This window comes from Mobula hypostoma, chromosome 7 (genome assembly GCF_963921235.1).
Source record: "Mobula hypostoma chromosome 7, sMobHyp1.1, whole genome shotgun sequence".
Lineage (NCBI taxonomy): Eukaryota > Metazoa > Chordata > Chondrichthyes > Myliobatiformes > Myliobatidae > Mobula > Mobula hypostoma.
The window spans coordinates 181,988,612-182,004,695 of record NC_086103.1 but is presented as its reverse complement, the minus strand read 5'-3'; the positions used below and the strand labels follow the sequence as shown (position 1 = coordinate 182,004,695).

At 45.6% G+C, this 16,084-nt stretch overlaps 1 protein-coding gene across 3 annotated transcripts in view; it reads right to left on the bottom strand.

The window, feature by feature from the left end:
* LOC134349791 (kelch-like protein 24) overlaps positions 1–14,890 on the bottom strand; it is a 34,577-nt gene extending 19,687 nt beyond the window's left edge. The window contains exons 1-4 of one of the 3 annotated variants that reach the window (XM_063054668.1): positions 14,625–14,890; positions 13,995–14,258; positions 5,165–6,062; positions 933–1,117 (exon numbers count right to left, since the gene is read on the bottom strand). In XM_063054668.1, the coding sequence (XP_062910738.1) occupies positions 933–1,117; positions 5,165–6,036 (1,057 nt within the window). In that variant the 5' untranslated portion in view covers positions 6,037–6,062; positions 13,995–14,258; positions 14,625–14,890. The remainder of the gene's footprint in view (positions 1–932; positions 1,118–5,164; positions 6,063–13,994; positions 14,259–14,624) is intronic. The other 2 variants (XM_063054667.1, XM_063054666.1) reach the window with 2 other exon arrangements.
* Positions 14,891–16,084: the final 1,194 nt, after the last annotated feature.

The following is a 16,084-nucleotide window of genomic DNA, read 5'->3' as shown; positions in this document are numbered from 1 at the left end:
TCCTGTCACCTCCCTGTCAGCTTGATCCAGTCTTGCCATTCTCCTCTGACCTGACCTCTCTCATTAAAAACGGATTTTTGCCCGCAGAACTGCCACTCACTGGATTTTTCTTCCCCGCACCATTCCCTGTAAACTCTCGAGACTGCTGTGCATGAAAATCCCAGGAGATCAGCAGTTTCTGAGATACTCAAACCAGCTCATCTGTCACCCACAATCAAAGTCACTTAGATCACATCTCTTCCCCGTTCTGATGTTTGGTCTGAACAACAACCAAAACTCTTAACCACTGCATGCTTTTATGCATTGAGTTGCTGTGTCATTTAAGATCCAAGATCCTTTCATATCACTTCCAGTACACAAGTGTAAAGGCGAATGAAATAATTGTTACTCTGGGTACGACGCAGAACAAATAAAAACACACAAGATAAAGAACACTATAACAAAAATAAAACACAATAAATATAAATACCTTAGATAGCTTATACATGTGACTGGCTGATTAGATAGTTTCATTAATGAGCAGGTGTACCTAATAAAGAGGCCACTGAGTGCATGAAGGGTGATTGAGAAGTTCGTGGCCTAGGGTAGAAGGAGATGAGTTATTAACTTCAAACTTTCTGCATTATCACTCAAGGTGTTGAACTGCATGTGCATGTAACAAGAGCTGTATAACTCATCGCCTTCTACCTTAGGCCACGAACTTATAAATCACCCCTGTTGTGGACACTTTCTGGAGGTCCAAGATCCGTATGCTCCACGAAGGCTGGACTAAGTGTGTAAATGTGTGAAAAATAAATGTGCTAGGTTTTCTAAAATTGACTGCTTCTACCTTAGGCCACGAACTTATCAATTACCCCTTGTATATTATTCTGGAGAATGACAGCATACTTGAGGGCTTGTGTACACACGGTGCCCTGCAGCGCCGGACTAACCTGACAGGAAGATGTCATTCTTTAGAATGCAGACAGCGAACTCTGACTTGGTGTAATCTGGAATCTTGGCGAGCTGAGTCCACTCGCCAGTGCTGGGGTTGAACCGCTCGGTGTGCGGCAGTGACGCCCGGCCCTTCTTGTCGCAGCCACCCACCACGACGATCACCTCAGCCACGTTTGCAAACCTGGGGCAAAGGAGCAAGCAGTCCGGATTATGCCTGGTGACGGGAGGGCGGAGCGCCTGCGGCCTTGCTCCTTGTTGACATGGTGATCAAACAGACGCGCATCAGAACGCACGGCTTCGCGCTCCCAACGATCACAGGTACTTCTAAGGGCCAAGAGAAGGGCAGTGTGAATTCACAGACATAGAGCACAGAGCAGTACAGCACAGGAACAGGATCTTTGGCCCACAATGCTGTGCCTAACCAGTCAAATTAGCGATCAAATGTCCAACTAAACTAATCCCTTCTGCCCACACAATGTCCGTATCCTTCCATTTTCCTCACATTTATGTGTCTTATCTAAACGTCTCACCACCCCAGGCAGTGCATTCCAGACACCCACCACTCTGTGTTAACAAAATTTGCCCCTCACATCTTGCTTGAAATTACTCGTTACACCCATTTGTGTTGTGGGGTGGAGATACGTCTCTACCAAAGGAGGTGTAAGGCATCCCTTCCCTCTGCCTGCCTGCAGGTCACCCTTGGGCAAGGTGTAGCACCTGCTTAGCCCCCCCCTCCCCCCCCATCAGAGTCACGTGAAGCCGTGGGAGCAGGTGGTGGATGGTCGTACGAGCTGCTGGTGCAGATCACAAGTCCCGGTTACGTGACCACTGACACCAGGTGGACAATCTTTGAAGAGTATTGATATTGTCTGGGGCCACCCATCTTCTGAAGACCATCTTCTTCCAGAAGAAGGCAATGGAAAACCACTTCAGGAGAAAAAATTGCCAAGACCAATCATGGACAAGTCATGATCGCCCACGTCATACAACACGGCACACGATGACGATGATGTTACACCTATCCTGAGATTTGTGAGGATGTTACCAAGACGTCATGGCCTGAATTATAGGGAGAAGTCGGACATGCTGGGACTTTATTCTTTGGGGTGTAGGGAAATAGAAAGCTGCCTTTAAAGAGGTGTATAAAATCAGGAGGATCATCGATAGGATGAATACACTCAATTTTTATCTCCACAGAAAGAGAATCAAAAACTAGAGGGTACAGGTTTAAGGTGAGGGGAGAAAAATTTTAAAGGGAGCTGAGGGGAAACTTCTTCCACACAGAGGATGATCAGTATACAGAACGAGCTGCCTGAGAAAGTGGTTGAGGCAGGAATAATAAAAACAATGAGAAGACACTTGGATAGGAAAGGGTTAAAGCAGGGGTTCACATGCCATTGACCAATATCATTAATCAAGGGGTCCGTGGACCCAGGTTGGAAACCCCCAGTTTAGAGGGATGTGGAGAAATGGGTTTAGCTTATAAACACAAGAGATTCTACAAATGTAAACACGAGGAATTCTGCAGATGCTGAAAATTCAAGCAACACACATAAAAGTTGCTGGTGAACGCAGCAGGCCAGGCAGCATCTCTAGGAAGAGGTACAGTCAACGTTTCGGGCCGAGACCCTTCGTCAGGACTAACTGAAAGAAGAGCTAGTAAGAGATTTGAAAGTGGGAGGGGGAGGGGGAGATCCAAAATGATAGGAGAAGACAGGAGGGGGAGGGATGGAGCCAAGAGCTGGACAGTTGATTGGCAAAAGGGATATGAGAGGATCACGGGACAGGAGGCCCAGGGAGAAGGAAAAGGGGAAGGGGGGGAAGCCCAGAGGATGGGCAAGGGGTATAGTGAGAGGGACAGAGGGAGAAAAAGGAGAGAGAGAGAGAGAAAGAATGTGTGTATATGAATAAATAACGGATGGGGTACGAGGGGGAGGTGGGGCATTAGCGGAAGTTAGAGAAGTCAATGCTGGAAATCCAGAGCAACACACACACACATACAAAATGCTGGAGGAACTCGGCAGGTCAGGCAGTATCTAGGGAAGTGAATAAACAGTCGATGTTTCAGGCCGATAAAGGAAAGGGGAACACACCAGAATAAAAAGTGGAAGGAGTACACGCTGGAAACTGATAGGTGAAGCCACGTGTGTAAGGGAGGGGGAGGTTAGGTAAGAAGCTAGGAGGTGATAGGTGGAAAAGGTAAAGGGCTCAAGAAGGAGGAATCTGATAGGCAAGGAGAGTGGACCACGTGAGCAAGGGGCAGCAGGAGATCAAAGGCAGGTGAGAAGCGGTAAGAGGCCAACGTGGGGAATGGATACAGCAGAGTAACAGACCCTTCCGGCCCAACGAGCCCTCACTGCCCAGTTACAGTACACCCATGTAACCAATTAACTTACCAACCTGTACGTCACTGGAAAGCGGAAGGCAACTGGGACACCCAGAGAAACCCACAAGGTCACGAGGAAAATATGCCAACTCTTTATAGAGAGCAGTAGAACTGAACCCAGGCTGTTGGCACTGTGGAAGTATTACACTAGCCGTTATGCTAGATGCCAACCCAAAGTTATTTGGTCATCTTCGTCAGCATGCCTGAGAGGCCTGTTTCCATTCTGCTTTGCTCTATGACCTTACTTCCAGCTGTGCAGGTTGCAGTAAGGCAAGGGTTGAAGACAACATCCAGGCAAGAGTGACTGGTGATGTGTAGTCAAAGCCAGACAAAGGAGACCTTTGAAGTGCCAATCTTGTTTCAGATAGACAAATGAGAATGACAAACAAGAGAAAGTCTGCAAAATGCTGGAGATCCAAAGCAAAACACCACAAAATGCAGGAGGAACTCAGCAGGCCAGGCAGCATCTATAAAAAAAAGTACAGTTGATGTTCCAGGCTGAAATTCTGCATCAGGACTGAGTCAGACCTGAAACGTCGACTATTTATTCTTTTCCGTAGACGTTGCCTGCCAAAGTGAGAATGACTGAGGCAATGTGTAATCAGCTGAGAAGAACACAACTTCCCTTTACAGAGGGAAGATGAGATGGGAATACTGGAAGGATGTGAAATGCATCCAGCAGCAAAGGGACAATTGCTTTAGTAACTTCAAAATACCATCGGTTGTCAACTTGAAGTTTTGATTGACTTTGAATGTCTCTACTGTGAATGGATACTGATCTTGCAAGTAAGGAATGCAAACATGTACAGTTTATCAAATGATCAAGATATGTAACTGATAAGTCAATTCTGTATAAAAGTAGCAGTTTCCTGTTCAGACCAGAACACTGTGGGTGCCAGGGGCCTTGGTATTCTCCTTGTGCCTGCAATGGACCTGTTCGCTATTTACCCTCCGCTGGATCCACGCTTTCAATCGCCGGTTCTTTAACTTTCTCATGTCCTACAAGATTCAGAAGATCGCCAGTCCGCAGACCACAGAGCCTGCCGTCTCCAATGCCAGTGGTCTCCATACTGCGACCCCTACAGCTGCCGACTCCAGCCTTGACTGACAGCACCTCCAGGCTGAGACGTGACACGCTGTTGCCAGAACCCCCGTCTCCCCTTCCCCCGCCACCACTCTGCAATCCCGTCTCTCCCAGGTCCCATCGCCAGCTCTTGTGTCCTCGAAGACTCCATCTTCCTCTCACCCTACAATCCCTGATCACCCCAACTCTCCCCTCTCATGACACGACCAACCCCCTTCCCCCCTCCGATCCCAGCTCTCATCCATGGCCGGGTCTTCACCATCCCCTCCGACCTTCCCCTCTCTGAGATAGAAGGTTCTGTCCTCAACAAGGGCCTCACCTTTGTCCCCCCTGCACCCACAACTCAACGAGCTCCACACCCGCCATGACGCTGAGCTCTTCTTCCACTGCCTCCGCCATATTCCTATTTCTTTGACAAGGGCTCTCCACCCCGCACCGATGACCCCTTCTCCCGTCTTCAACCCCCCCTCCTCTTCCTGGATACCCTCCCCCCCCGGGTCTTCTGCCTGCTCTGGACCTCTTCATTGCCCTCTCCGAACCTTCCAACTCTTGACTCCTCATCTCTTTATTTTCACCAGTCCTGCAAGAGAGTCTCGGCGCAAAATGTCGACTCTACTCCTTTCCATACATGCTGCCTGGTCTGCTGAGTTCCTCCGGCATTATTTTTTGTGTGTTGCTAAAATAAAGTGTGTTTCAGTTATAAGAAATCAAGTGTTCAGGGCCCTGTTATTATAGACACTTTATTATCGAGGACTTACTTCCGTGGCCTTGTCCTGGAGGTCGCTATCTCACTGCCAAAGATGTGGTACCTCCGAGCCTCTTGGAGCAGCGGAAAGCATTCTTTGGAGTTCAAGATCAACTCGTCATTTTCCACCTTCTCGACAAAGTATATGGGGTCCAGGAGGGGGATTCGAACCAACTCCAGCAGTTCTTTTAGCGCACACACCCTGCCGGCGACGTCGTGCCGCACCCAGCGCATGACCGCCTCGAAGACGGTCTCCTCCTGGCTGACGGCTAAGAGGTCGCTGGACAGGTGGTCGAGGAGCTCACTCTTGGGCACCTGCAGGAACTCGTCGTGCTGCGTCACCTCCGCAAAGCTCTCCATGAGGAGCTTCCGGCTCTTCTCGGACAAGGCCGGGATGGAGAAGCTGTTTGCAAAGCTCAGGATTCCCAGGCAGTTGCAAGGATCGAGCTGCTCCTCCAAGAACTTCTCACAGCTGCCCCTGAGGCCCGACATCTGGAAGAGATCGGCAGCCTCCAGCAGGTCCTGCACGTTGTCCTCATGGATGTTCTTGCTCCCCCCGTACATGTAGTCCAACATGCATTTCATCGTGTCCTCCGAGACCCCCTTGATGTCCACGATGCCCTGCCGGCTCTCCTTGAGGCCAATACAGAACATAGTCCAGAAGTAACTGCTGTTGGCAGAGAGGACAGCGCGGTGACAATGGAACTCGCGCCTCCCAACGCGAAGCACGACGTCAGTGAAGAGTCTGTGCTGGCAAAAGGCATTCATGTTTCTCAGGATGTCCTCAGCGTGGCATGTCTCCTGGGGGTGGTCTGCACTGAGGGCATCGCAGGTGATTTGCGATTCCCTAGATCCATCTTCTTGACTTGTGCAGCCAAACCCCATCCCTGGATACTCTTATCGCCAGAAACCTGAAACACAGATCGGATCAGATTTCAACAGGTATATTTAATATCGGAGAAATGTATACAATATACAGTCTGAAATACTTTTCCTTCGCAAACATCCATGAAAACAGAAGAGTGCCCCACAGAATGAATGACAGTTAATCGTTAGAACCTCAAAGCCCCACCCCCCCCGGCTCCCCCCACACACACACATAAGCAGCAGCAAGGCAACGATTTCCACACCCCCACCAGCTAAAAAGCATCAGCACCCCCCATCGAGCACTCAAACGTGCAATAAAGTACATGCCATACTCCAAAGATTACTCGCTAACCCGGTAGTTCGACATACCACAAGCTTCTCTCTCCCTAATAAGGGAAAAAGAGGTCTCTGTTTCACTTCTTTGGAGGTGGAGAGATAACAAACTTGCTGTTTTATGATGTTAAAAGTCCTGTCACTTTCTAGAACAACATTCGCAGAAATGTAACACAATCCCTTTTCCTTCCTTTCTTAAAGTCAACCACCTCCCTAGAAAATTAAAGAGCTTTAAAACTCCTAAACTGTGGAGCTTAATACCTAAAACAATAAGGGATACAGACCCAGGTGACACTTCTAAACACCAGCTCAAAACCTATTTATTTAACCATGCTCAAACACGCAAACACCTGACCAAGGGTCTCGGCCCGAAACGTCGACTGTACCTCTTCCTAGAGATGCTGCCTGGCCTGCTGCGTTCACCAGCAACTTTGATGTGTGTTATTTAACCATGCTTTTAGCATCATCCCTGATAAAGGTGGCAGAGTTTGTCACTGAAACATGGTTTAAAATCGATATCTGTACCCAACTGGTTACCACAGAAGAATTTATTCATCATATATGCCAGGAAAGCACTTGATCCTTTTTTGTACAAAAACATATAACCACATAACCATATAACAATTACAGCACAGAAACAGGCTATCTCGGCCCTTCTAGTCCGTGCCGAACTCTTACCCTATCCCAGTCCCACCGACATGCACTCAGCCCATAACCCTCCATTCCTTTCCTGTCCACATATCTATCCAATTTAACTTTAAATGACAATATTGAACACTTGTGTATATGAAAAACGCACTATAAGTTAAGTTATTATTATTAAAGGAGATTGAGGGGAGATCTTTCAGAAGCACACAAAATTATGAGAGGCATAGATCGGGTGAATGCAAGCAGGCTTTTACCTGTCAGGTTGGGTGAGGCTAGAACTGAGCTCAAAGGTTTAGGGCAAAAGGTGAAATACTTAAGGGGAACCTGAGGGGGAACTTTTTCACTCAGCAGGTGGTGAAAGTGCAGAACAATGTGCCGGCAGGAGTGGTGGAAGTGAATTCAATTGCAATATTTAAGAGAAGTTTGAATAGGTACATGGATGAGAGGGGCACTTTGGGCTATGTCCATGTGCAGGTCGCTGAACACCAGGCAGGTATGGACTGGAGTTTTATTTTTTTTTCACGTTTGCACCTTACCCTATTGTGAAGCACTTTGAACTACATCATCTGAATGAAAACGCTCTATAAGTTATTATTAATAATGAACAATAGCTTTTCTTGCACTATGCCATCTTACTCTGTGTAAAGGTGCATGTTCACAGCCCACTTTAAGGCAGATAAAATATTTTCAAAGGAGACCAGAGTACTGCCTGGACTGGAGGGCATGTCTTTTGAAAAGAGGTTCAGTGAGCTACGGCAATTCTCTTTGCAGTGAAGGGGGATGAGAGGTGACTTGGGGTGGTGTAGAAGGTGATAAGAAACATACAGTGGGCAGGCAGAGATTTTTTCCCCCAGGGTAGAAACAGCTAGTATGAGAGAGCATAATTTTAAGGCAATTAGAAAAAGATATAGCGGGGGATGTCAGAGTTTATTTTAAAACACAGAGTGGTGGGTTTGTGGAAAACACTGCCGGGTGGTGGTAGAGGCAGAGACATTAGGGACATTTAGGAGACTCTTCGATAGGCACGTGGATGAAAGAAAAACAGAGGGCTGTGTGGGAAAGATTAAGGACAAAGATTTGCATTATTTGTCACATGTACATTGAAACATCTGGTGAAATGCATCATTCACATCAAACCAAATCAGCAAGAATGTCACCAGCATAGTGTGCCCACAACTCCTAACCTTAATCCATGTGTCTTTGGAATGTGGGAGGAGGCACACAATTACTCAGGAACAGCTTCTTCCTCACTGCCATCAAATTTCTGAACGGACAGTGAACTCAAGCACAATACCTCAACAATTTTTCTCTTTGCATTATAAAAAATATTTGTTTAACTTATAAATTACAATATATATATATATTTTATCAACGTTCTGCAAACTGCTCTGCCAGCATTGTTCTGTGATACCTCACAATGCTGGAAACCTTGACCAACACAAACAAAATGCTGGAGGAACTCAGCAGGTCAGGCAGCATCTATGGAGGGGAATAAATAGTTGACATTTCGGGTTGAGACCCTGCATCATTTAGTGTATGTAAGGCAGAGATTGATAGGTATCTGAGTAGCCAGGGCATCAAAGGTTATGGTGAGAAGGCAGGGGAGTGGGACTAAATGGGAGAATGGATCAGCTCATGATAAAATGGCAGAGCAGGCTCGATGGGCCGAATGGCCGGCTTCTGTTCCTTTGTCTTATGTTCTTATCATGTCTGGAAAGAAAGGGAGCAGAATCCAGGGTAAGGTGGGTGGAAAGGGAGAAGTACAAGAGGGCAGTTGAGGAGAAAGGGGGAGGGGGGGAGCCAGAATGGGCAATGGAAGAAGAAAGAAGGGGGTGGGGGGTGGGGGGAGAGAAATTACCGGAAGCTGGAGAAATCTGTGTTCATGCCATTCGGTTGGAGGCTACCCAGAGGTGTCATTCATTTTGGTCGGCACGCACATCTTGGTCCGAAGACCCGTCTTGGCACTGTATGACTATGGCAATCCCACTCACCTCAGGCGGGGCTACGGCCACAAGCACTCGTGTGAGCCACGCAGAAACACGTACACTATTCTTGCACCTGACACACTACAGACACTAGTGAATACAAACTGGGCACTTTGCCAATGCCAGACTATTCATGGGGAGCATGAGAGCTTAGCTCGGTATAACAGAAGGGGGATTGTTACAGGAACAAGAACAGAGCAGCAATTAATCAGAATCAGATTTAATATCACTGCATACGTCCTGGTTTTTCTCTTCTGTGGCAGCAATACATTGCAATAAACAACTGTAAATTACAATGAGAAATATTTTTAAATTAAATAAGTAGCATTAAAAAGAGAACTAAAAAATACTGAGGTAGTGTTCCTGGGTACATAGTCCATTCAGAAATCTGATGGCAAAGGGGAAAGAAGCTGTTCCTGAAACACCGATTGTGTGTCTTCAGGCTCCGGTACCTCGTCCTTGAGTAACATGGTGGTCTCCTTCTGTGGTCAGATTTAAGGATTAGTGGGGGATTTTTTTTTTTGAGGGGGGGGTTTGATTTTTTCTTAGATATATCCTCTCCATAAATCCTGGCACAGATCCTCAGTGGAGAACCGGGTGACAGACCCACATGGAGAGAGAGAGACCATCTAGTTACACTGTGCCTTTGTCTGCCCCCGGACCGTGCACTCCATTAGAATTGTGCGCAGCACAGTAGCACAACGCTGTAAGGTCTGGATTCAATTCCTCTGCTGTCCATGAGGAGTTTGTACCTTCTCCCTGTGACTGTGTGGCATCCTCCCAATGCCCCAGTCTCCTCCTACCCTCCAAATAGGTTATCGAAACATAAAATTATGAAAGGGATAGATAAGATAGAACATAGAACAGTACAGCACAGTACAGGCCCTTCGGCCCACAATGTTGTGCCGACCCTCAAACCCTGCCTCACATATAAGCCCCCACCTTAAATTCCTCCATATACCTGTCTAGTAGTCTCTTAAACTTCAGTAGTGTATCTGCCTCCACCACTGACTCAGGCAGTGCATTCCACGCACCAACCACTCTCTGAGTAAAAAACCTTCCTCTAATATCCCCCTTGAACTTCCCACCCCTTACCTTAAAGCCATGTCGTCTTGTATTGAGCAGTGGTGCCCTGGGGAAGAGGCGCTGGCTATCCACTCTATCTATTCCTCTTATTATCTTGTACACCTCTATCATGTCTCCTCTCATCCTCCTTCTCTCCAAAGAGTAAAGCCCTAGCTCCCTTAATAGAGGCAGGAAAGTTGTTTCCATTGGTAGGTGACACTGGAACTAGAGGGCATAGCCTCAAGATTCGGAGGAATAGATTTGGGACAGAGATGAGGAGGAGCTACCTTTCCCAAAGAGTGGTGAATCTGTGGAATTCTCTGCCCAATGAAGCAGTGGAGATTACATCACTAAATATATCTAAGCCAAGGTTGGCTAGATTTTTGCATAGTGGGGGAATTGAGGGTTATGGGGAAAACATAGAAACATAGAAAATAGGTGCAGGAGTAGGCCATTCGGCCCTTCGAGCCTGCACCGCCATTTATTATGATCATAGCTGATCATCCAACTCAGAACCCCGCTCCAGCCTTCCCTCCATACCCACTGACCCCCGTAGCCACAAGGGCCATATCTAACTCCCTCTTAAACATAGCCAATGAACTGGCCTCAACAGTTTGCTGTGGCAGAGAATTCCACAGATTCACCACTCTCTGTGTGAAGAAGTTTTTCCTAATCTCGGTCCTAAAAGGCTTCCCCTCTATCCTCAAACTGTGACCCCTCGTTCTGGACTTCCCCAACATCGGGAACAATCTTCCTGCATCTAGCCTGTCCAATCCCTTTAGGATTTTATACGTTTCAATCAGATCCCCCCTCAATCTTCTAAATTCCAACGAGTACAAGCCCAATTCATCCAGTCTTTCTTCATATGAAAGTCCTGCCATCCCAGGAATCAATCTGGTGAACCTTCTTTGTACTCCCTCTATGGCAAGGATGTCTTTCCTCAGATTAGGGGACCAAAACTGCACACAATACTCCAGGTGAAAAGGCAGGTAGGTGGAGATGAGTCCATGGTCAGATCAGCCATGATCTTATTGAATGGTAGAGCAGGCTCGACGGGTCAGGTGGCCTACTCCTGCTCCTATTTCTTATGTTCACAGAAGATACAGGCTCGGGTTAGTGAGTTGTAGGCATGCTATGTGGGCACCAGGAGCGTGACAAAACTTGTGGGCTACCCCCACTACATCTCGGATGTGTTCATCCTTGAGGCAAATGCCACATTTCTCCGTATGCTTCTGGTGAAAAATAAAGTGAATCTTTCTTTTAAAAAAACACTAAGTCCAAGGACAGCTTTTATCCCACTGTTATCTGACTCTTGAAGAGCCCTTGTCCATTTACAGTAAAACATATAACAACTATATAACCATATATCAATTACAGCATGGAAACAGGCCATCTCGGCCCTTCTAGTCCATGCCGAACTCTTACTCTCACTTCGTTCCACCGACCTGCACTCAGCCCCTAACCCTCCATTCCTTTCCTGTCCATATAGCTGTCCAATTTAACTTTAAACAACAATATAGAACCTGCCTCAACCACTTCTGCTGGAAGCTCGTTCCACACAGCTACCACTCTCTGAGTAAAGAAGTTCCCCCTCTTATTCCTTTTACAATGGACAATCAACTTTTATATAATTGGTACCAAAAAGGGATTAAATTTATAGGAGATTGTTTTGAACGAGGTATATTGATGTCATTTGAACAATTAAAGGATAAATATAAAATATCAAATAATACTTTCTTTTGTTACTTTCAATTAAGGGCTTACTTAGAAGGTAAGCTGGGTCAAACAAAGTTTTTGCCAAAACCTAATGAAATTGAAATTTTAATTCAAAAAGGGAAAATTAAAAAATTTATTTCTTGTATGTATAATTTGATTCAAGAACAGACAATTAAACAAGGAACCCATAAGTCAAAGCAAAAATGGGAAACAGATCTGAATATTAATATTGATGAAACAAATTGGTCAAGACTCTGTCTTGACAGTACGACAAATACAATAAATGTTCAACTTAGATTAGTACAATATAATTTTTTACACCAATTATATATTACACCACAAAAAATAAATAGATTAAATTCAAATCTATCCGATAAATGCTTTCGGTGTAATCAAGAAATTGGTACTTTTTTACATTCTACTTGTTCTTGTTTTAAAATTCAACCCTTTTGGATAAATTTAAGAGTCTTATTGGAACAAATTACTGGAACTCAACTTCCACATAACCCTGTATTATTACTATTAGGTGATATTGAAGGGATAAAGCCGAAACTTAAATTGAATAAATATCAGAAAGAATTTATAAAAATTGCATTGGCAGTAGCTAAGAAGACTATAGCAGTTACTTGGAAATCTGATTCGTATTTAAGTATGGATCGTTGGAATAATGAAATGGCTAGTTCTATTCCACTCGAAAAAATTACTTATAATTTAAGAGATAAATATGTAACATTTTTGAATATTTGGCACCCTTATTTACAAAAGATAAGATGGCATATTTAAGTGCTCCGATAAAGATCTTGGTCCCTTGGGGAAAGTAACGAATAATTATACCAAATTTATTTTGAATCCCATGGAGCATGTGGAAACCTTCCAATACCCAGGCGGCTCCTTTTTTTTCCCTCTTTTCTTTCTTTCCAGGTAGGACTATATATGGGGGGGGGGAGAGTTAAGGGGAGGGGGGAGGGTAGATTTTATCTTTTCATGTATTCTTTTTGAAAACTCAATAAAAATTATATTACAAGAAGTGCCCCCCATGTTACCCCTAAACTTTTGCCCTTTAACTCTCAACTCATGTCCTCTCGTTTGAATCTCCCCCACTCTCAATGGAAAAAGCCTATCCACGTCAACTCTATCTATCCCCCTCATAATTTTAAATACCTCTATCAAGTCCTCTGGACTAAACACACAGAGGCTCTGTAAAAGAAGGGACAGAGCCAGCTGTACTTCCAGAGGGGGCTCCGGTCACTACTATGCTGCAGATGTTCTACGACTCAGTGGCGGGCAGATTCTGTTCTACACTGTCCTCTGTTGAGAGCATCTGAAGCCAAGAAGATCGATAAGCTCCTCAGGAAGGCTGGTTCTGTCCTGGGGGGTGGAACTGGATTCCCCGGTGGTTGTGTCTGAAAGGAAGATGCTGCAGAAGCAATGGAGCATTATGGACAATCCCTCTCACCCCCTCAATAACATACTGGACAAACAGAGGACCACCTTTAGTAACACACTGATTCCACGGAGGAGCACCACTGCACTGAACGTCACAGGAGATCCCTTCTCCCTGTGGCTAGAAGACTCTACTCCTCCTCCGCGAGTGTTGTGGGGATGGAACTGGACTCTCTGACGGTGGTGTCTGAAAAGAGGATGCTGTCCAAGTTGCATGCCATCTTGGACAATGTCTCCCATCCACTACATAATAATGTACTGGGTGGGCACAGGAGTACATTCAGCCAGAGACTCATTCCACCGAGATGCAACACTGAGCATCACAGGAGGTCATTCCTGCCTGTGGCCATCAAACTTTACAACTCCTCCCTTGGAGGGTCAGACACCCTGAGCCAATAGGCTGGTCCTGGACTTATTTCCTGGCATAATTTACATATTACTATTTAACTATTTATGGTGCAACTATAACGAAAACCAATTTCCCCAGGATCAATAAAGTATGACTGACTATATGGTTTCATTGCTCATCTGTGTTTTGCACTATTACTTTTTAATTCATATTTTGTATCTTTTTCATACCTCAATGCTTACATTTTGTATTTTAAATATATATTTCTGACGGAGCAAACTTGAAACAATAATCTCCTTTGTGATAAATAAAGTGTTATCTTGTACAATAAGATGGACCCTTGGCCTCAGAATCTTCCTCGCTCTGATCTTGCAGTTAATCGTTTGCACTTTTCCAGCAGCGTTTACACTTCATTCTGCAGTCGGTTATTGTTTTACCTCAGTATGCTGTGTAATGATTTGAGCAAAACGCGCTTCTCACTGTGTCTCGGCCCCTGCGACAGAACAATTCCAAACACAAGACTTCCCCCTTCGAAAGGAAGAAACGGAGCGGAGATCTCTCTCTCCATCTCGGGCCACTGATCGCAATGAAGAGACCCCCCACCCAACAGGGACACAACGCCGCAGGAACTCAGCAGGTCAGGCGCAAGACACGGACGGGAGTAAATCATCGACGTTTCGAGCGGCGGCCGTTCTTCAAGACTGAAAAGCAAAGGGGCAGAAGCAGATTAAAGGGAACACAAGAGATTCTGTAGGTGCTGGAAATCCGAAGTAACGCACACAAAATGCAGAAGTAACTCAGCAGGTCACACAACATCTATGGAAGGGAATAAAGAGTCGACGTTTCGGACTCTGTCGAAGAGACCATCGACTGTGCGAGTGTGTGTGACTGGATCTCCAGCATCTGCGGAATCTGTTGTGTTTATAAATATTATATGAAATCACAGCGACAATTATTACAAAAGGGTCTATTTAAATCTTCGGCTAATTTATGCAAGGTTTCATCTAATACACACAGTCCATTGACACTTTATCTGTTAACATTGCTATGCAATTACAGGCAATTACGTTTAGATTTCAAGAAATTTACCGATAGCGTCCTTCATGCAAATAAGCCGCTGCCGCCAACAAAAGGTTCACTGAGAACCCGCGGCGAGATTCACGGATTGAAACCGGCAAGCTGAAACTCGGAAGTAAGAAGCCCGCAGAATTCTAAATGTCCAAGTATTTTTTTTTTGGTTCTTTTCCGTCTCTTCAACTCCCTGCAGGGTACGAGAGCCCTAACCCAGCCTTTAATGGCAAATGCTTACAGCAGAACCCAGTTTATAACATTGGAGGAAACCACACACGCCTCAGTTCGCTGGAACTGCTTTGAATATTTAATTGGCACTTTACGCAGTTCCTGGAACTCGCTCGGGAGAACGGTGGTGGCGGGGGTGAGCGAGGGTTTTACGAGTTGGTCAAAGGAGAGGAGATGGTGAATTAAGTGGGGAAAGAGGGTTATTCGGTGGATTTGACTCCAGGGCAGCGGATCCCGCGGGTTTCCAGACGCTTAAAGCAGGGTTCAAAGTAAATTTATTATCGAAAGAACATATATGTCACCATATACAATCCCGACATTCATTTTTGCAGGCATACTCAATAAATATATAGAATAATAGCCAGAACGGAATCAATGAAAACTGCACCAACTGGGGTGTTCAGCTAGCGTGCAGAAGGAAACTTTGTCACATGGTGTGAGCAGAATTATCTGCAGCTTAATGTGAAAAAGACTAAGGAGCTGGTGGTAGACCTGAGGAGAGCTAAGGTACCGGTGACCCCTGTTTCCATCCAGGGGGTCAGTGTGGACATGGTGGAGGATTACAAATACCTGGGGATATGAATTGACAATAAACTGGACTGGTCAAAGAACACTGAGGCTGTCTACAAGAAGGGTCAGAGCCGTCTCTATTTCCTGAGGAGACTGAGGTCCTTTAACATCTGCCGGACGATGCTGAGGATGTTCTATGAGTCTGTGGTGGCCAGTGCGATCATGTTTGCTGTTGTGTGCTGGGGCAGCAGGCTGAGGGTAGCAGACACCGACAGAATCAACAAACTCATTCGTAAGGCCAGTGATGTTGTGGGGATGGAACTGGCCTCTCTGACGGTGGTGTCTGAAAAGAGGATGCTGTCCAAGTTGCATGCCATCTTGGACAATGTGTCCCATCCACTACATAATGTACTGGGTGGGCACAGGAGTACATTCAGCCAGAGACTCATTCCACCGAGATGCAACACTGAGCATCACAGGAGGTCATTCCTGCCTGTGGCCATCAAACTTTACAACTCCTCCCTTGGAGGGTCAGACACCCTGAGCCAATAGGCTGGTCCTGGACTTATTTCCTGGCATAATTTACATATTACTATTTAACTATTTATGGTTTTATTACTATATTATTTATGGTGCAACTGTAACAAAAACCAATTTTCCCCCAGGATCAATAAAGTATGACTACTACTACTACTACTACTAGAAGACAACAAACTGT